This window comes from Gymnoscopelus braueri (genome assembly GCF_963280865.1).
Source record: "Gymnoscopelus braueri genome assembly, chromosome: 7".
Lineage (NCBI taxonomy): Eukaryota > Metazoa > Chordata > Actinopteri > Myctophiformes > Myctophidae > Gymnoscopelus > Gymnoscopelus braueri.
In genome coordinates, this window is record NC_137608.1 from 44,073,155 (window position 1) to 44,095,085 (window position 21,931).

Here is a 21,931-nt window from a genome sequence, read left to right on the forward strand (position 1 = left end):
GCGTCACGGTGGGATGCATCGTGAGCCTGTAGATCTGCTATTTTCCCATCTAAAATCATTGTGGAGATCATCCGGTTGGCTCCCTCCAGGGAAGCCTCGCTGGACAGCCATTGATAAGGGAGCCTGGCGACCGCAGCTGCATGCCACTTGTAGATAAAAGTGGACAAAACGGAGCGAGCCAGAACCCACTAGTGTTGTAGAGAGAGAGAGAGAGAGTGTGTGTGTGTGTGTGTGTGTGTGTGTGTGTGTGTGTGTGTGTGTGTGTGTGTGTGTGTGTGTGTGTGTGTGTGTGTGTGTGTGTGTGTGTGTGTGTGTGTGTGTGTGTGTGTGTGTGTGTGTGTGTGTGTGTGTGTGTGTGTGTGGTACTATAGATGAAAGCGGACAAAGTCTGTCTCAGCCCAAATCAAGGTTACAACAACATGCCAGCGCAAACACGTTTTCCAAACGCCATAACAGGATTATAGCTTCTCTGTGGATTCCAAGTAGCCGTGTGTGTGTGCGCGCGTGCGTGCCTGTGTTTGTTTGCTTTAGGCCTATAGCCATCTGTGTATGTGTATAGTATACTGTAGGACTGTGTGTGTGTGTGTGTGTGTGTACTGTAGACTGGTGTGTTTTTTGTGTGTACTGTAGACCTGTGCGTGCGTGTGTCTCTCGCCTCCACCCAGCCCCCCCACCCCAAACAATCCTACTCAACTGAAGGACTTTATTTCATACATTTTTTTACATTCTGAAATGTATTTCTGACCCCTCATTTTCATAAAACTATGCAAATTGTGGCACATAGTGGGGGGGAAAATGACATTCATTACTTTTTGTAAGCGCAAAATTATCGTTTAGCACTGTGGGAGTGTGCCTCTGACAGAGAAACTAATACTGCTCATCTGTAGTATTGAATCTAGGGCTGGGCAAATAACACAAAATATATCAAAACCTGTCTTTAGAACCAATAACGACTTAAAGGGATATTTCACTTTCAAAAAAACTTTTGCTCATTTTATCATCTACTCAGGCCTTTGTGAGCCACCAGACAGTTTTTAAGTTGCTCGATTCAGTATCTAGATATTTGATATTCATTTTATCAGACACGCCCCCTTCCTATACAAACCCATTATAACTTCAAACTCCATTTTTAACATGTTAGATTCATCAAAAACATCCGTCCTTGGTTCTGGTGACTCACCCTGCCCTCCTAATACGCGAGGGGGCCGTGTTTTTTCGATTAATTTTTTCATTTATTTTTAATATTTTTTTTGGAAAAAGAAAAAAAATTAATACAATAAAAAAATAAAATAAAATAAAAAGTAATCGAAAAAACACGGCCCCCTCGCGTATTAGGAGGGCAGGGTGAGTCACCAGAATCAAGGACGGGTGTTTTTGATGAATCTAACATGTTAAAAATTTTGTTTGAAGTTATAATGGGTTTGTATAGGAAGGGGGCGTGTCTGATAAAATGAATATCAAATATCTAAATACTGAATCAAGCAACTTAAAAATGGTCTGGGAGGCTCACAAAAGCCTGTGTAGACGATGAAATGACCCAAAGTTTTTTTGAAAGTGAAATATCCCTTTAATCTTTCTCATCAAGGTAAATTGAATAATCGATAAGCGGGCTTTTCTTTTTTGATCATTTATGATTACATTTCTGAGCTTTCTGAGCGTGTAGATCTGCTATTTTTGGCTTTAGGGTTAAGTGCAATACCTTCTGACGTCGGGGTTCGGACTGGCTTTCCGAACTGTAGTCCGGAGAGTCAGGACATCTGGAGGTGCACGGGTTCCAAGGAGAAGTTCTGAGACGGCCCACCCGAAGTTCGGAATGACATCGTTATATCTCATATCTCCCTTTTCCAAAATAAAGTTTGGATGTCGGAACTTCAGAAGGAGTATGTATTGCCCTTTAGGATAAAAAATGTCATTTCATTTCATAATGTAAATTCATTCATAAAATGACAGTCATGAAATGTTGATCTACAGTAAGTAATAATACAAACACTGTGTGTGTGTGTGTGTGTGTGTGTGTGTGTGTGTGTGTGTGTGTGTGTGTGTGTGTGTGTGTGTGTGTGTGTGTGTGTGTGTGTGTGTGTGTGTGTGCGCGCGACGTATCTACAGCTCCATGCACCAACAGAACCGTCAACAGTATAATATCGGGTGGAAACCTCATATGTCCAAAACTGTTACTTGGATGTTACAGGATTCAAATTGAAAAAATAACTAAAGTAGCAGATCTACAAACTCAAAACGTGAACGCCGCGTTTTGAGCTTGCAGATCTGCAACTTTTCATGCTTTTGTGTCAAGTAGGGGAGCTAATTTACGAAAATAAACACCAAAAGTTAGAATATGGAGATAAGAGGTTTCTACCCGACAGCAGCGATATGTATTCTTCTCATGTATTGTATGGGCAACAACACAGATGTGTGCCCCTGCCGCGGCGTGTGTTTTCATTCCACTGCTCCGCAACCCTGCGATGTTGATGATAAACATGTGGACCGTGACCGGGGCGGCGGCGCCACGCTCGGCCTCGCCGTTCGTCGCGCCTTGCTGGGCCCACGACAGCGGCACTCCTGCCTCATCGATCAGGAGTGCCGTTCGGCTTTCTTAAACACAGAGAGAGGCTCCTCCCGAGTGGCCGAGCAAGCGTGGAATCCAGATGCTATCTGAGAGCAGAGCGATGGCCCTGATGGGGTGGGGAGTAGCAGGTGCTGTTGATTTGAACCCTGCCTGCCTGGAATGCCACCATAGAGGTGCTGTAAGTGATATATTTATTTTTCTTTAAACAAACAAACAAGAAATGTTAGAATTTAAAGCTCTATATTCTGACAGTAATCATCGCTATGAATTGTTTGTTCGGTAACAGGCGTCTCTCCAGCTCTCAGACAGAAAATACATTTTCAGGTGGGTTGCCAATTTTATCCAGTCAGGAGAGAGTACCCATTTATCAGCTTCAATTTTTACAGTGCTCCAGTTTGTATTTTGTCCTCGTTTTGTTTGTTTCTTCACTTCCAATTGCACTTGTTTATCCTGTATCCTGTTTGAGTACTCAATTGGATGGAATTGGTACCCAGACCTGAAAAAGTATTTCATGTTTCCAAAAGGGCTGGAGAGACCCCTGTTACCGAACACAGAATATAGAGCTAACATTTATAAAGAAAGAAACATCTCTCTCTTACAGCACCTTTTAATCTGAAAGACAGAGATGCTTCCCACTAAGAACACCAGAGACATTCATTTATTTCATGATGGCAAGAGCAAAATCCTACAAAAGTGCATAGAGAGCCACGAGACGCGTTGCAACGTTTTATATTCCTCCCAAGGTATTTCCCAGCAGGCAGCGAGGCTGATTAACATGCAGCTCCAGCTGTGCGGTGTGATATGGCGCTTCCCGTTGGAGTGGAGGTGGTCGGACTCACGGACGGAGGCGGGACAGGCGAGGCCTCGCCACCGAGGGTCTTATCTCATCTTGAAGGACTCCCTTGTGGAACATACAATGAACTCTCCTCGTCAGTGTGGCACTGGCGCTCATAAAAGGCACTGCGTAACTCTTCTTTTTTTCCACTTCTGGCGTGCTTGAGGGGGTTGAGATCAGGTTGTGACAGTCAGTGGAGACGCATTTGCAACATCCTCTGCTGCAGGGTACATAGAAAAATAATGGTTCTCAATAGTTCTTTAAAAGGCTATATTGCTCCATGAATCACCTAATAAAGAACCATTTTATTATTATTCTTTGTAAAAAAAAAAGAAGTTTTGTACTGTAAGCACTGCAGCACTCTATCATTGGTATGCTACTAATTTACAGGCAAATTGCTATCCAAGGACAAAGCAGAGGATAAACCACAAATTCAATGCCATCTCGGCACAGATGCCGCATAGAAACACCTTCTCCATCTGGATGTTTCTGCGATTAATACAGAGGTCACACTTTCTCTGATAGTGGTCTGGGAGAGCGACTGAGAGTGGCTCACAAATCTGTCTCATGGCAGCTTATCTATACCTGTATGAGTTACTGGCTCTCCTGTGATTGGGAGGGGTATTGATCCGTCTCTGCCCTGTGATGGATTTTTAATTTTGACCCCATCAACTTTGCAGCTCAGTGGCAGAGCGGTGGGAAGGAAGCCTGTCCTTGTTTACTCTTCATGATCCAGTTGAGTAATAAATCATTACCAAGCCATCCATATGGTCTACAGTATATACTCTTTGCAATACCAGTGGCAATGCATCATACACTGTATGCTGTACTATATACACACACACATACAGTACATACATACACTGAACATCTTAGAATTCAATGATACTTGGACTTAATATGGATACAAAAAAATAGAAATACAATAAGATTCAAAATAGTCAGAAATCAAATATTATAGCTCTATGTATAAACTATGTATAAACGATATACTGTATAGAGATGACAGGTGACAAATGGAAAGGTCATTGAATGTGTGCTTTCTACCCACAATTTCCAACCCTATTTACTGATGTCTTTCACATACTGTACTGTCGATGGAAATGAGATCTCACTTCAGTCACACGGTTCCTAATGAAACACTATCCAGTTGCAGCGGTCTTCGTGACTGAAGCTCCTGCCATCCCAATGAACAAATAATGAACAGTCTCTTAGATCTGGATCCAAAACCGAGGTATCCTCCCTGTCGGGTGGAAACCTCATATGTCCAAAACTGTTACCTTTCAGGATTGAAATTCCAAAATGGCAAAGGTAGCAGGTAGCAGATCTACAAGCTCAAAACACGTCGCTTCACGCCGCGTTTCGAGCTTGTCGATCTGCTACTTTTGATGCTTTTGTGTGACACTGTAGTATGATCAAGTAGGGCGTTAAGTTACGAAAAAACGCGCGCCCATACCCTACCCAGTGAGCCATAGTCGTTTTTTAGACGTCTGGTTTTTGTTTAGACCTCATTTCACCGGTCTAGATTCGGTCGTATTATAGACCGAATCTAGACGATTGAATTTAATCCATTATTCCATAAACTTTGATTAAAAAAAACAACTGTAAGCTGCACAACTGATCTCCAGATATTGGACTAAAATAATTTGAATAGCCATTTATCAATATACAGTATAGTTTAAATGTAGCCTAGATTTAGACGTTTAAATCAAAACCATATATCAACGTCTACATTTAGACCAGTTTTAAACCATGACATTTACTTATTTTTTTAGTCATGTTGTTTGAAAACTTTGATTAAAAAAACAACTGTAAGCTGCACTTGATCTCCAAATATTGGACTAAAATAATTTGAATAGCATTTATCAATATACAGTATAGTTTGAATTTAGCCTAGATTTAGACGTTTAAATCAAAACCATATATCAACGTCTACATTTAGACCAGTTTTAAACCATGACATTTACTTAATTTCATGTTGTTTGAAATCGTTTATTTTAGGATGCTAACAATAGAAATGATTAAATCTCACTATTATAGCGAAATAATGCAGTTTGCATTAATGGTGATATATGCAAATATTTTTTTTTAAATGCATAAATATAAAAAATAACGGCAGTTTGCAGTATTGGTGATAGGCTAATATAAAATACTGAGGAACGAGTGAAAGCCAAGCAGTAAACCGCTAACCTCTCGTCACCAGACTTTCCACAGTAAACCGCAGATTGTCTTTGTAGTTCGGTTTGCTTATTTCTCTCACGAGACTTGGCAACACTGGGCTTCACAGCAACAGTAAACCGCAGATTGGTTTCGGAGGTTGGTTTTCTGATTTTCTCACGAGACATGGCAACATTAGTGGTTCCGGTTGCGGACGACAAACAGTAAACACTCACAAATAGATACATTTCATGCGAGTTATCACGATGTTCATCACCATGAAGTTTAATTATTTAAATGGCAATACGACTATAGAGGTGAGTGTTCTTTGCTTATTGATTTTAAAACTTTTCTTAAGCCGCTTGCAAGCTTATAACTTCTAAAGGAAGCTGCTAGCTGCTGCAGCTAGCTAGCTAAGCTGCTAGATGCAGCTAACTAAAGCCAGCAGCTAACTTTAGCAGTCCGTGAAGAACGTCGATTTACAAGCTCAACGCTTTGCATCTGCATCACGGTGTGAGCTTGTAGATCCACTACTTTACTGCAAGGAGTAAAACCACGGAACATAAATTGTGTATAATCTTTTATTTTGTTCCAATTGGAGTGAACCTTGTTGAATATGGTACAGTGTAATAAATTATTGTTCTTTAACAATGTGCAGGCTAACATGTACCAACATGTTGTGAAATGTTTAGTTTATTTACTCTTTTTAACTATTTTTAATTGGAACAAAGTGACTGTCCGTGTATTTATAGATCTCTTCTGTTTAAAGTGACACCAAAACAACAAATTAATTTCAGAGAATGTGTAGACTACTTGTCACTACTGGTGATATCCAATGTTAATGCTATCACCTCTTGTGAGGACTACATGTGATATATTAGGCCATAAAAATGTCTTTTTTTGTCAATCTTGTTTCAGGAACACAAATGGCAAAGGGTAATGGAAACATGTGAGTTTGGCTATATTATGTAACCACGCTGTCATGTCCTGTGGTGGATGTTGTGCCAATGTTTAGATAGTTATACAACTAAACTCTAAAGATTGTTTTTAAACTATACACACTGCCCACAGAATACCACGTTGACAGCCCCTATCCACACCTCAACACCAGGTCTTACTAGCAATAGGCTGTAAACACCACAAAGGTGTTTACAACAAACATGTTATGTCTCCTTGGTAGTTCAGCAAAATTGTACATTTGAATTTAACTGCTATTATAGTTACCAGGAGCCTCTCGTATCACATATGTTGAGATGTAGCAAATTCCTACAAAGTTAATGTGCTCACAGTAACAATCAGAATGGAGCATTATGCTTTGTATTGGCCACTTGTACATTCAATTGAATGACATGACTTACAAACTAAAATGTCTTATATCCTGTAGAAATGCATGTTTCTAATAATCGCAACACTAGTTAAGAGTCATTCCAGTGTTGTTGGACTCTTTACTCACCTATGACACACTTTAATTTGAATGGAGGATGTCAACAAGGGAAAGGAAGTTCAAAAAGACATCACCATTACATCAACAACTGTATTTAAAACGGGTGATGTTGCAGTAATTGTCAGGGCTAAAAATGTATTATTTAATTTTCAAGCTGTACAGTGTACACTCTAGATTACATAACCTCTGCTATTGATACTCCCAATCTTAGAATTAATTAATTCGTTTATATGTTCATTGCAGAAGCCACCTAGATTTTGTTTTGGCCAGGCTACGGAGGAACAGTGCTGTTGTGGATCCATTTACAGTGGAGTCAGTACTGCTATATGGGGCTGAGACAAGCTGTGAAATTAATAATGTCATTGTTTTCAAACAGATCACAGCAATACACTGCTTGCTCAAGCTGCCCTGAATGGACTGAGGACACAGATCTATGTGTAGATATGTACATATATGTAGGTATGTGTAGATGGCTAAGTGGAGATATTTGGAGATGACATTGAAAACATTATGTTGGATATGTAATTTCACTGTCTTCCACCCCTAACAGTGAATTGTGGCTTCAGTCCAGTCCAAGCAAGAGTCAGGACTACACAATGTAGAATTTGATTTGCTATAGCTGTGAGCACAATAGTGATGGTGTAATTATGACATGTAATTTACTTTGTTTTCTCCCCAACAGTGTATCATAGGCGTATGCCAAAGCAGTGCCAGGACTCCACAACCACAAGGTACAATTTATTTGAGTTTTCCAGTGATATAAATGGTGAGTTTGTAAGTGAGATGAGTAAGTACCCCCACCAAACAGAGAATCTTAGCCTTACTCCAAGATGAAATGGAGCAAGGACTACCTACACAAGGTAGATTTTGAGTCTAGGAGTGATCATAACGGTGACTATGTCTAATTTATTTCCTTTACCCCCAACAGTGAATAGAAGCCTTACTCCAGCCCCAATGAATAAATAACACCACAAGGTAAATTTAAATTGACTGTAGCAGTGAGCAAAATAGGTTGCAATGGTGCAAGTAAGATGTTTAATTTTCTTTTCTCCCCCCAACAGTAAGTAGCAAGTATGACATGTAATTGCCTTGTCTTTCACCAACAGGAAATCTTATCAGAACTCAGAGGAGAAACATTCACAGGATTCCAAAAGGTACCTTTTTATAAAGTTTGGAAGTCATCTTACTGTGGCAAAGATGTAATTGGGTAGGGATGATGATGTTGAACTTGTAAAACAAGTAATGTTGTTTATTAAGATCTGCACCAGCTAAAGTAAAGCCTCACATCCTAAATCACAGGCAGACTGTCACAAGGTTTCTTTATTTCAGTTTCCCATGTCGGAGAAAAGTAAGAATGGAAGTATTATTTATCATTTCCCACTGTGTTAGTGTATTATTTATTATTTCTGTTTCATATCAACATTATTGTTGGCATAGTATGCCATTGACGATTTAGCTTCTCATTTTCTTTTTGTTTCAGACTTTTCACCAATGGCCTGATGACTAATTTCTACTAGCATGGTGCCGGACAGCAGGAGAGAGCTTTCAAAAGCACTACCTTCTATCTTTCTGTCATCAATGGTAAAAATAACTTTGTCAGTGCTAGTTATTTGTTGATTGCTTATTCAAGTTGTACACGTGTGTGTATGAGAGTTATATGTCATTGTTTTGACTGCAGAAGCCGTTCAGAAGACATTCAGAGAGACAATGGAGAACCTGGTGAGCGCTGCCATCTCTGACCACTTCAAGCAGGCGCCTGGTAGAAGTGGTGGAGGGGGATACAAGAAGAGGGCAACGCCTTGAAGCAAATCAATGTTATTATTTGGTCAAAACATTTTGTTAAAACTTGTCTTTTATGGTTGTTTATCCCATTAAGATAGGGAACGCATCTGTGTCACTTAAGATTTCTTTGGCTATTCAGAAAATAGCAGATATACAGGAAATTCCTGGAAATATTTTGGAATAGAAATTTAAAAAATCCAGTACTGGAAAAGGTTTGGAATTGATCTAAGGTCCTGGAATTTATCAAGGGTCCTGGAAAAAATATTTGGCTATGCATTGTTTTTGGCTATTGATTTTGTTAACACAAAACATTTTCATAAACATGTATAACATTACACGAAATATGTAACATAAGTAGTTTTTCGCCAAACGGGCTGTGTGATGGCAGCCTAATGTATGTCTCAATTGTGTTGCCCTAATTTTGCACGAAATTTGAATGGAATTGTACCATTCTATGCTTTATTTTTGCTACACTGCCTATCTTTGGGCATTGTACATAGGAGTAAGAGACACATTATTGCGCTGAATGATTGTTATATAGGCCTGGAAATTGGGCTAAATATTCTGGAAAAGTTTTGGAAATTCATTGCTAAAAATGTGTGGGGACCCTGGATATACAAGCTCATAGCGCGGAACTCGGTGCCGCGCTAAGAGCTTGTAGATCTTCTATTTTTTGGAGAGTGAAATTTTTTTTTTGCAAATCTTTGTGTATGTGTGTGTGTGTGTGTGTGTGTGTGTGTGTATCAAGTCTAGGCAAAGCAAAGATTTGAGGTAACACATACATTCAAAGATTTGCAAAAATGTTCAATATTGTTAAAACAAAAATATAGCAGATCGACTAGCGCCGAGTGCCGTGCTATGAGCTTGTAGATCTGCTATTTTTGAATAGCTCAAGTATAAGATGTGTTAAAGTGTTTAAAATCTAACATGACGGGTGTTAATGGCTTAAAGCATTAAGAGGTGCAGAAATTAAAGACCGATTGTACAAGCTTTGGTATTTTTTTTGTTGAAATATGTATTGTGATTGAAATTACAGTTGAAGGATAGTTATGTTCAGAGTAGATCAATGTTAACATTAAGAAAAAAGTTTTTATCCAGTGGTACAATAAAGAGTAGCATGACATTAGTGTCACACTGCAACATATTTAAAAGATCCTGAAAGATAACAACATAATGTAAACAAATTATCAGAACATGGGACTACACTTCTACAAAGGTAAGCAAAACGGGTTAAATTTGGTCCATCAGGTATTTTTTTTGTAGAGAACCTGGATCTGCATTAAAATTGAGGCATTTAAATGCATTAATATAGGTTTCGTGTGAATAATTTGATATATCTTAAAGGTATATAATGCCTACAAGTTGTTTAGATGTTATTTAAACATGATTTAATTATAAGTATATTAATATCCTTATTAAATAGACGTTTACATGACGTCTAAACAACGTATATAGTCTATAATAGGGTTTAACCCACTGAGCATTTTTCGGGCTATTAGACGTCTAAATAACGTCTAGGCTAAATCCGGTTTATGAGTGGTCTAAAAATGAAAGTTTTTTCAACGTCTCTAGGCTAAGCCTAGACGTTCTTTCAACGTCATTTGAACGGTTATATATTTATATCTAGCCGTCCAAAAGACGTTGAAACAACGTCTAGGCTAGGTTTAGACGTTGAAAAAACTTTCAATTCTAGACCACTCATAAACCGGATTTAGCCTAGACGGCTAGGTGACGTTTAGACGTCATTTAAACGGCTAATAGACCGAAAAATGCTCAGTGGGTAGGTGGGGTTGGCGAAAGGGCCTACTCTGTGTGGAGTTTGCATGTTCTCCCCGTGTCTCCTAGGGTAGTTAATACCCTCACAAAAACATGTAGTAATCCTGGTCACTATACCGCCTCCCCCATGACAGCCGGGGCGCCTGATGGAGGGGAAGGGAACTGGTTGGAATAACGTGTTCCTTCCACGCGCTACGTCCAACCAGGGAAACTCCCCCCTGTCAGGTGACAAGAAGGTCAGTTGGCTCTCATGCCTGAAGGAAGCATGAGCTCGGCCCTGGCCTCCCTACTGTGGGGTGACAGGTGTAATACTGGTGTAGGGCTGGTGTAGTGCCCAGGATCACTTAGGAAATTGGCACCGGGTGAAAAAAATGGGTTACAAAAATCGCGGGATAAAAATTTAAAATAAAAAAAAAAGTTACGAAAAAACGCAAAAAGTTAGAATATGGAGATGGAAGCTCTCTACCCGACAGCGACGAAATCAGAGCATAATAGGGTCTTACACTTATGGGCTGTGTCCACAGAAAGCGTTTTGAGCTGCCTGCGCCTGTCTGTCATGTATTTCTATGGTAAAGACGGGTTGGAGTACTTCCAAGGAGACTTCGACAACGACATGCACAGAAAGAACGTGATAGACCCGCCCGTCTTATGCCCGCCTCAACCGCATGCTGCCATGGTCGCGGTACGGACGCATCACCCTGCGTGTCGAGATACTGGGATGCACAGCAACGGTTGATAGGTTCCAACGTTGCGGAAACTTGCGGGCATCAATAAACACTGCGTACGAGTGCTGTGGACATGATGTCTTCAAAACCACCATAAAAGAGCACCTGTCTGCAATTTGCAACTGGTCATATACTGTAAGTCTTCTAAGCTTGAGACCAGAAATGACCCCCCCCAATGTTTTCTGTACATAATTATTTTTATTGCTCCTTGTGTTGATGATTTCTTGTATGTCTTTAAATGTCTTGATGAATTGAAGACGTAGGACCACAATGGAAACAAGCCCTCAGGGCTTTTTGTGTTATCCTTTTAACATCATTGTATAGTCGTACCGCTGTACTTTTTTGCAAACTGTTAATAAAGTATTCAATCAATCAATCAATGTCCAATGTGCTTTTGCGCTCATAAAAATGCAATCTGTGGACACACGGCCCCTTTAAATGATTTTCTCAACCCAATGAGCGCTCCGCCAAAAAATTGTGGACGTTGAGAGCACTGAAGCACGATGCTTGGCCGCTGGGAAGAGGAGCGCTCCATCATGTCTTTACCATAGACATGCATGCAAGGTCTTTACCGTTGACATGCATGGCAGAAAGGCGCTGGCAGGCAGCTCTAAAAATGCTTTCTGTGTGGACACAGCCCCTCATTGCTCAATTGCATCACGCAGTGCACATGTATGGAAGCATCTGCATCTTTTGTCACCTCATTCATTCAGGGTGTGTGTGTGTGTGTGTGTGTGTGTGTGTATGTGTGTGTGTGTGTGTGTGTGTGTCATGCTGTATCCACTTTATCCATTTATATGTTGGCTATTCAAAAATAGCAGATCTACAAGCTCACAGCCCGTCACTTCGTGGCACGCTGCGAGCTTGTACTGTACATCTGCTATTTTTGAATTATTTTGAAAAAAAAAATTGGAACATTTTGCATTTTTTTTACACAAATCTTCTCTTCTGGGGGTCCCTAGCACAAATCATTTTCAGATGGGGGTCCGTGGCCAAATATATATCAGTTTGGGGGTCCTTGACACGGAAAAGTTTGAGAACCACTGGAATAAAGAACAGAATAAAAGCCCCATAGCTGAAGATACAGTAGGCATCTCTCTCTCTCTCATGGCGGGGACAAAGACATGTGTCCAACCCTCAGGGAACTGAGTACATGTGAAAGCCCAAGGCCTCACAGGGACGAGGACCGGGGACATTCCATCCGACTGGCCCAGAAGAAAAGCTACAGCAACACTCATCCTCTTTGAATAGCTCTGCTGAGCATCAGTGTTGGAAAGTAACTAAGTACATTTACTCAAGCACTTACTGTAACTTATTGTAAGTACAGTTTTGAGGTGTATACTTTATACTTCTACTCCACATACATAGATCTCAGAGGCAAACATTGTACTTTTTAATCCACTGCAATTATTTGAAAACTTTAGTTAATGGTTCATTTTTAGATTTAGTATTACAAAGCCTACATTAATCACTTGTAAGCCCTGTTTTATATTTTGTCTATTCAAAAATAGCGGATCTACATGGTCACAACGCGTCGCTGCGTTGTGACCATGTAGATCTGCTATATTCAAATATTCAAAACCTTGGTAGAAAAAAAGTCCTGTGAAATGTATTTTGATGCCTATACATCTGTACTTTTTCCCAACAATTTGTTTCGATACAGCACTTTTACTTAACAGAGTATTTTTAGATTGTGGTATTGCTACTTTTACTTGAGTAAAAAAAAAAAAAGAAGAACATTTTTACTTCTTCCACCACTGTCTCACAGGGACAAGGACGGGGACATTCCACCCGACTGGCACAGAAGAAAACGAAGCAGCACTCATCCTCTGTGAATAGCTCTGCTGAGCATACTTTCATTCAACAGCAAAGCCATGGATTGTTGAGCCAGAGGCTGATTGGAAGCAGTCAAGGATAGAGGTCATTTGGATGACTGAAATGTGTTTCAAGTTGCATTAGGGGAGTTGGACTAGCTGTCCGACAAATTCTCTACAATTAACCACATGAACCCCAGCGTCCCTATTCTGAAGCAAACAACCTACAAACTTCACAGCGTGTTGAATCGTTGTGAGCTTGTAGATCGGCTATTATTTGGCAAAACAAACTTTTGGTGTAAAAAAGTGGAAAAAGGAGGGGACCAAGTGTAGACCCCTGGGAGACCCCAGTCAACAAGATTTGATTGCTTAAACTTGAATGATTTTACTCTTACCAGCAGGGTTATGGCTTCGTTATTTCTTCATGCAGTAATTTTAGTAATTCTTAAATGCAGTGAACTGAAGTTTTTATGTTATTTTTATTGCTGTCAAATCAACATTACAAGGGGAAAAAATCACTTACCTGAATCAGGTAAATTGTTTATAATTAAACGGATGACACTGTTATTGGGAGGCTACGGTTATTAATATCAGAAAAACAAACAAGCGCCGCTGGGCAAATTCGTAAGGGTTCAGATTCAACAGTTTAAAGTTACCATTTTTGCATTTTAATTAAGTGCAGAGAGAAAAACATCTTATCTCTTGATGTTGTGTGTGTGTGTGTGTGTGTGTGTGTGTGTGTGTGTGTGTGTGTGTGTCCGCTTTGCTTTTATGTCTCTGCATGAAAATATGCATCTGCTTGTTTGAAGTTGAACAAGCTATTGACTCTCAGTCCACCTGTATTTGTAAATATTTGTACTAAAAGTTAATGAAGAAGCTAAAATTCTTAGTTCAGCTACACAGTTATTTCTGAAATAAAACAAAAAACATTACAAACATTATTACATTTTCAAATATTGAGAATCCATCTACTAATGTAACTAGTAGATGGATTTGTATGACATTGGTGAGGAGGCATATTGAAAAATATACTCCTGGTCAAATATCACTCATCAGATGGCTGAATTATCCTATAATGTTTCTTTCTCTTGTTCGTTCTGTTCACCAAGGACTGTGTCAGTTCTTTTACGGCATGGTACCGAAGGGGCCATCAGTCTAGAAGGTTGGTCTGTGCTGTATGTATGTACAGTATACATGTCCCTAAAAGTAGACCAACGTATGTCCACACAGCAATAACTACTCAGCTGACACTGTTACACAATTATACAGTTCCCACAAACGTAGACCAATCACAACAGAATATACAGCTCAGTCAGCGCTGCTTCACCAATCACAGTCGAGTAACATTAGTACACAAAGCTCACATAACATCTTAGCTTAATCATTGGTGATGTGTTGTCAAGATACTGTAATCCGATGTAAAAGGGTAAAGAAAAGCAATTCTCCCTCTACAGTATACTGAGGAAATATTTTCAAGTTACATTTTAATATTTAGGCTATTATAGTGTAGGCTACAGTAAGTCAGTTAGGCAAAACTTCTCGTATAAAGCTCCTAGCTAAACATGAACTGGTTTGGTATGGTTTCATATCAAATGCATATAGAAATCACTGCAGATTAAGATATTGCCTTAATGTGAATTTTTTTAGATGATAAAAAATAATTGCTATCACTGGCAATTCAATGTGAGTTTTTAAGATGATGAAAAATAATTGCTATATATCTCTAGCAATTTCTCGTTATGCCAGTGGGGAAAAGAAGCATTGCTAATTGCTGATACTGTCCCATACTGTGTCAACCCATACCCAGTGGTGGAGAAAGTAACATCTACTCAAGTACGTACTGTACTTAAGTAGAATTCTGAGGTACTTTTACTTTAGGCTACTTTGAGTATATCCATTTTCCAATACTGTTTACTCATACATCTCAGAGGCAAATATTGTACGTTTTACTCCACTGCAATTATTTGAACACAAAACATGCATTCACCACTTACTGTAAGCCCTATTTTATAATGTACACGCTCACAGTTTGTCACACCACGATGTGTTGAGTACTTTCCTTTGGTACCGTAAGTACATTTTGATGCTGTGTGTGTGTGTGTGTGTGTGTGTGTGTGTGTGTGTGTGTGTGTGTGTGTGTGTGTGTGTGTGTGTGTGTGTGTGTGTGTGTGTGTGTGTGTGTGTGTGTGTGTGTGTGTGTGTGTGTGTGTGTGTGTCGCTGTTATAATAGTTTTTTTTATGTGAAGTGCATTGAGTCTAACTGGTATGAAATGTGCTTTACAAATACAACTGACTTGACTTTCCCTTTTGTTCTCAGTGTGTATAAATGGCGTCTGCCAGCAGTCTCCTGTCTGAAGAGCAGTTCCTGTGTTCTATCTGTCTGGATGTGTTCACTGATCCAATCACCACTCCATGTGGACACAACTACTGCAAAACCTGCATCACACAATACTGGGACACTAATGGTGTATGTCTGTGTCCACTATGTAACAAAAGGTTCTATAAAAGACCAGAGATCTTTGTCAATACTTTCATTTCTGAGATGGTTGATCAGTTCAGGAAGTCAAAGCAGCTGAAAAAAACTTCCAACACGACTCAGGAACCTGCTAAACCAGATGAAGTGTCCTGTGACGTCTGCACTGAGACCAAGCTCAAGGCTCTTAAGTCCTGTCTAGTGTGTCTGACATCCTACTGTGAGACTCACCTGGAGCCTCAGAGAGTCACAGCGTTAAAACGACACAAACTAATCAACCCTGTAAAGAACCTGGAAGACATTATGTGTAAGAAACATGACAGACCTCTGGAGCTGTTCTGTAAGACTGACCACATGTGTGTTTGTCAGTTCTGTGGGTGTTAGACTAAAGAAACTAATATTTAAAGAGGTAGAGCCCACACCACTTCAAGATAAAGGATCACTTTATTGAGTTGACATTTCGATCCTCACAGGATCTTCATCTTAATACTGTAGAGTTGGGCCGTGTGTGTGTGTGTGTGTGTGTGTGTGTGTGTGTGTGTGTGTGTGTGTGTGTGTGTGTGTGTGTGTGTGTGTGTGTGTGTGTGTGTGTGTGTGTGTGTGTGTGTGTGTGTGTGTGTGTGTGTGTGTGTGTGTGTGTGTGTGTGTGTGTGTGTGTGTGTGTGTGTGTGTTGCACTTTGTCTGCACTTTGCCACACCATGAAAGACGACACCAGTTAAGGGTTAACTGCTGCTGTTGCATAATCTCAATGACGTATCAAAAGCGAAAGTAAAAACTACAGCAGTGTGTCTGACAACAGAGCTACGTTCTCTTATAACAACTTCACTTCTAATCAACAGGATTCTTAATAAACAGAAAGGACTTACAGTCATTGACAGGTGAGCATAGGCTACATAAGCTTTTCTGTACAGAATACAGACCAATTTGTTTTTTAAATTTGCCGTGGTTCTTATTTCATGTGGTTCTACCGTGTGTGTGTGTGTGTGTGTGTGTGTGTGTGTGTGTGTGTGTGTGTGTGTGTGTGTGTGTGTGTGTGTGTGTGTGTGTGTGTGTGTGCATGTGTGTGTGTGCATGTGTGTGTGTGTGTGTGTGTGAGTGTCTGTCTGTCTGTGTGTCTCTCTCTCTCTGTGTGTGTGTGTGTGTGTGTGTGTGTGTGTGTGTGTGTGTGTGTGTGTGTGTGTGTGTGTTGTACAAAACACGAGTGGCCTGAAAATTGCTGTCATGACAAAGAGCAAAGCCAAACAACTTGATGAATATTGCTCTGTTTCAGCTCTTATATGCAGTTTGTCTGTGTGGAGGAGAAGGTGCTGTACTATATGTACCCTTAGGTGTCCATGAACTGTCTAACCCTGTTGCATTTGATTCCCTGTAAATTAATATTAATTTGTGGATAAAATAATTCAAATGTGTGTGTGTGTGTGTGTGTGGGGTTGGGTCGCTGTTCTTTGGTTGTAATAGTTTTTTTATGTGAAGTGCATTAAGTCTAACTGGTATGAAATGTGCTTTACAAATAAAACTGACTTGACTTTCACTTTTGTTCTCAGTGTGTATAAATGGCGTCTGCCAGCAGTCTCCTGTCTGAAGAGCAGTTCCTGTGTTCTATCTGTCTGGATGTGTTCACTGATCCAATCTCCACTCCATGTGGACACAACTACTGCAAAACCTGCATCACACATTACTGGGACACTAATGATGTATGTCTGTGTCCACTGTGTAACAAAAGGTTCTATAAAAGACCAGAGATCTTTGTCAATACTTTCATTTCTGAGATGGTTGATCAGTTCAGGAAGTCAAAGCAGCTGAAAAAAACTTCCAACACGATCCAGGAACCTGCTAAACCAGATGAAGTGTCCTGTGACGTCTGCACTGAGACCAAGCTCAAGGCTCTTAAGTCCTGCCTGGTGTGTCTGGCATCTTACTGTGAGACTCACCTGGAGCCTCATCAGACATCCACACCGTTAAAGCGACACAAACTAATCGATCCTGTGAAGAACCTGGAAGACATTATGTGTAAGAAACATGACAGACCTCTGGAGCTGTTCTGTAAGACTGACAACATGTGTGTTTGTCAGTTCTGCACTGAGTCAGACCACAAATTACATCAAATTACATCTCTGAAAGAGGAATATGAAGGAAAGAAGGCAGAGCTGGGAAAGACAGAGGCTGAAGTTCAGAAGATGATCCAGGAGAGACAAGAGAAGATTCAGGAGGTCAAACACTCAGTAGAGCTCAGCAAGAAATATGCAGACAGAGAGATAGTAGACAGTGTGCAGGTCTTCACTACTTTGATCAACTGTATTGAGAGAAGCCAGGCTGAGCTCATTTATGTGATTGAAGAGAAGCAGAAAGAAACACAGGAACAGGCTGAAGGCTTCATTAAAGAGCTGGAAAAGGAAATCACTGAGTTAAATAAGAGAAGCACTGAGCTAAAGCAGCTATCACACACTGAAGACCATCTCCACTTCCTCCAGAACCTCACACCCATCAACACCCCTCCACCCACCAAGGACTGGACAAATGTCAATGTCCATCAGTCTTCATATGTGGGGATTGTGAGGACAGCTGTGGCTCAGCTGGAGAAGACACTCAGTAAAGTGATGGAGAAGCTGGGTGATGACCTGAGGAGGATCCAACAATATGTAGTGGATGTAACTCTGGACCCTGATACAGCACACTGCAAACTCACCCTGTCTGAGGATGGAAAACAAGTGAGTCACGGAGAGTTAACTCTCTGGAATAATCTTCCAGACAACACAGAGAGATTCTCTAACTGTATCTCTGTCTTAGGAAAACAAAGTTTCTCCTCAGGAAGATTTTACTATGAGGTTCAAGTTAAAGGGAAGACTAACTGGGATGTAGGAGTGGTCAGAAAGTCCATCAACAGGAAGGGATTCATCCCTACATTGATCCCGAACAAGGGTTACTGGACTATAGGGTTGAGGAAAGGAAATGAGTACAGCGCTGCTGGTGACCCTCCTGTCCTCCTCACTGTAAGAGAAAAGCTCCAGAACGTGGGAGTGTTTGTGGATTATGAGGAGGGTCTGGTCTCCTTTTATGATGTGGAGACCAGAGTTCATCTCTACTCTTTCACTGGCTACCACTTCACTGAGAAGCTCCATCCATTCTTCAATCCATACTACCCATCTACAATGGTGGTAAAAACTCTGCTCCACTGACCATCTCTCCTTTCAATTACACAAATTAAACTAATCCTCAGCTTTCCATGAAAAGATTCATTGTGATTTAAGACAAGTTTTTCATCAAACTGTCAAATCCATCCGATTGTTCTAACAATTATATTTTAAGAACTTTAATTAGTTTAACATGTCTGAAAAGACTATGGTTTGCAAATGGCGTTCCTCCAGAACCTCACATCCATCAACACCCCTCCACCCACCAAGGACTGGACAAAGGTCAATGTCCATCAGTCTTCATTAGTGGGGACTGTTAGGACAGCTGTGGCTCAGCTGGAGAAGACACTCAGTAAAGAGATGAAGAAGCTGTGATGCTGAGCTGAGGATGATCCAACAATATGCAGTGGATGTAACTCTGGACCCTGATACAGCACACTGCAAACTCACCCTGTCTGAGGATGGAAAACAAGTGAGTCATGGAAATGTAAAGAAGAACCTTCCAGACTACACAGAGAGATTCTCTAATACTTATTCTGTCTTAGGAAAACAAAGTTTCTCCTCAGGGAGGTTTTACTATGAGATTCAAGTTAAAGGGAAGACTAACTGGGATTTAGGAGTGGCCAGAGAGTCCATCGACAGGGAGAGATCCTTCGCTACACAGATCCCGAACAATGGTTACTGGACTATAGGGTTGAGGAAAGGAAATGAGTACAGGGCTAATGCTGACCCTCCTGTCCTCCTCACTGTAAGAGAGAAGATCCAGAAAGTGGGAGTGTTTGTGGATTATGAAGAGGGTCTGGTCTCCTTTTATGATGTGGAGGCCAGAGTTCACATTTACTCTTTCACTGGCTGCACCTTCACTGATAAACTCTATCCACTCTTCAATCCATGCAACAACAATAGTCGTAAAAACTTTGTTCCACTGACCATCTCTCCTGTCAATTACATGAATTATACTAATCCTCAGCTTTCCATGAAAAGATTCATTGTGATTTAAGACAAGTGTGTATATTGAAGGCTCATGTTAGCTTTTTTTTTTTCATCAAATTGTTAAATTAAATTAAATGTTCTAACAATTATATTTTAAGAACTTCAATTCATTTAACAACATGTCTGAAAAGACTAATATGGTTTGCAAATGGCGTTCTCCTTTGAAGGTTTTAGGTGAAAAATATATTTTGTACTTGAGCAGTGGTTCCCAAACTTTTTAGCTCGAGACCCAAAAGAGACCCTACAACTGTGAGCCTGTAGATCTGCTATTTTCACTACGTAAAAGTATTTTTTTTCCTCTAAATATTTAATTTTAATGGAATTATAAAAATAAAACGTTTGGATTTGTTTTTAACCTATGAAAAATTATGCATTCTTTGAAAACCTTTTGAAAAAATATATAATTAAAAACAAAATGTAGGAAACTAAAAATAAAGGGGTATTCACTCGTGACCCATAAAAATTGGTCCACGACCCACATACTGTACGTGTCCCGATCCACTGTTTGGGAAACAGTGCTTTGTCTCTATAGAGACATGCAATGATTCTGATGTTAATGATAAACTATTTTACAGTATGCAGCTGATGTTAATGATGAACTACTTTACAGTAGCTACAGTATGTAGCCTGCACACAACACTTATTTTGTTGTTTTTAATTTTTTATTCAGTGTTTTTTTTTTTTGTTAAGAGATGCTTTACTTATATTATTCTATTAACATTAACATTAATATTTGATTCACTATAATGTTATGGATTTCACTTTTAATTGAATTCTGAGAGAGTACAAATGGAACCAAAGACTCACTCTTTATAAACTTGGGTTGGTTTGGGTCCAGCTTTTTCTGGTTTATACTTAATTTTTGTGTGCCAAAAATAGCCGCTCTCCAAGCTCACGTGTCTGTATCATAAATAACCTAATTTATGTTTGTTTTGTTTTTGTATTTTGTTTTTGTCTCTGTTTTGTATTTGTGTTGTTGCTCCCTGCCTCAAAAGGACCACAATGGAAACAAGCTTCGGGCTTTCTTGTGTTTTTAACCTTTCTATTCATTTTCAATAAAGTGCTCAATCAATCAATAAATCAATCAATGATACAGTATAATGTAATATAACCTGTTATTTTAGCTTGTTTGCTAATATTATACTATATCGTTAGCACAGTCTGCGGAGCATGTCACACCAACATTTCACTGCATGTACTACTTGTATGATGAGGGGAAATAAAACCTCTTTCTATCTTTATAAATAAACCTCTTTTAATCCTAAATCTTCAACTTTGATATTTCACATTACTGCTTACAGTGTTGATTATAGATAATAATACTTTAGGTAGTGAGAGGGTGGCAGGGTGTATTTTAAGGGTGGCATGATAGATGTATTATTTTGTTCCATAAGAAATTATATAATAACTCTTTCCAATGATATCAATGTTATTTACATACTGTACAAGCGAAGGTATTCATGTTGTGTCTAAGGCTTCAAGACTCTTTGAACAGTCTTGGCCTATTCTGCAAAGACATGCCTAATTACACACACATCGACAGTGGGTGTTACACTAAAGAAACTAATATTTAAATTCATCCTAATACTGTAGAGTTGGGCCCTAAATATTGTTTTGTGTGTGTGTGTGTGTGTGTGTGTGTGTGTGTGTGTGTGTGTGTGTGTGTGTGTGTGTGTGTGTGTGTGTGTGTGTGTGTGTGTGTGTGTGTGTGTGTGTGTGTGTGTGTGTTACTTTTTTTTAACTTTTATAAATAAACAAATAAAATGTTAAATACAGGACTTTTACTTGTAATAGAGTATTTTTCATAGTGCGCTATTGTTATTTTATGGGTGAACGACTTCACCCATTTTCAATTTCAACCTATATATATGTTCATATAATTGGTCCTCATTAATGATAAAATGGTACCTTTTGTGTATGTCAAGAATTTATAAAAATCGCTGTTTCCATTTGACCAAAGGAGCCGTAAACCGTCGCCAGAATAGATTCCATTCCCACCAGCAGCCAGTTTGTCAGTGTGTGGACCATGCCGTCCCCATTTCTCTGGTATAGTGCGCTGACCACTGCAACACTGCACTGTGATTTCGTCGCTGTCGGGGCTGAAACCTCTTATCTCTATATTCTAACTTTTTGCCTTTTCTTTCGTAAATTAGCGCCCTACTTGATCACACTACAGCGTCACACAAATGCATCAAAAGTAGCAGATCCACAAGCTCGAAACGTGGCGCGAAGCG

At 39.8% G+C, this 21,931-nt stretch overlaps 1 protein-coding gene, 1 long non-coding RNA gene and 1 pseudogene across 4 annotated transcripts; all 3 read left to right on the forward strand.

The window, feature by feature from the left end:
* Positions 1 to 5,763: 5,763 nt before the first annotated feature.
* Positions 5,764 to 9,772, forward strand: LOC308089264. Of its 2 annotated transcripts, XR_013933488.1 has the most exons (8): positions 5,764 to 5,875; positions 6,477 to 6,507; positions 7,379 to 7,461; positions 7,685 to 7,733; positions 7,931 to 7,977; positions 8,109 to 8,156; positions 8,483 to 8,583; positions 8,681 to 9,772. It is a non-coding gene; the product is annotated as an uncharacterized lncRNA (long non-coding RNA). The 2 variants fall into 2 exon arrangements; XR_013933487.1 differs by having other exon boundaries at positions 7,685 to 7,977.
* Positions 9,773 to 16,341: 6,569 nt separating this feature from the next.
* Positions 16,342 to 18,875, forward strand: LOC308089259 (E3 ubiquitin-protein ligase TRIM39-like). Its single transcript, XM_080433882.1, has 2 exons — positions 16,342 to 16,451; positions 17,118 to 18,875. Exon 2 carries the CDS (start codon positions 17,127 to 17,129, stop codon positions 18,747 to 18,749), a length of 1,623 nt encoding a protein of 540 aa, XP_080290008.1. The 5' UTR covers positions 16,342 to 16,451; positions 17,118 to 17,126; the 3' UTR covers positions 18,750 to 18,875.
* Positions 18,792 to 20,949, forward strand: LOC308089262 (pyrin-like; annotated as a pseudogene). The gene has a single exon. The product of its transcript is annotated as a pyrin-like (transcript).
* The last annotated feature ends 982 nt before the right edge of the window (positions 20,950 to 21,931 follow it).

What these genes read in the sequence shown, in the direction of transcription:
- LOC308089259 (XM_080433882.1), top strand. Translation starts at nt 17,127, where the DNA reads ATGGCGTCTGCCAGCAGTCTCCTGTCTGAAGAGCAGTTCCTGTGTTCT.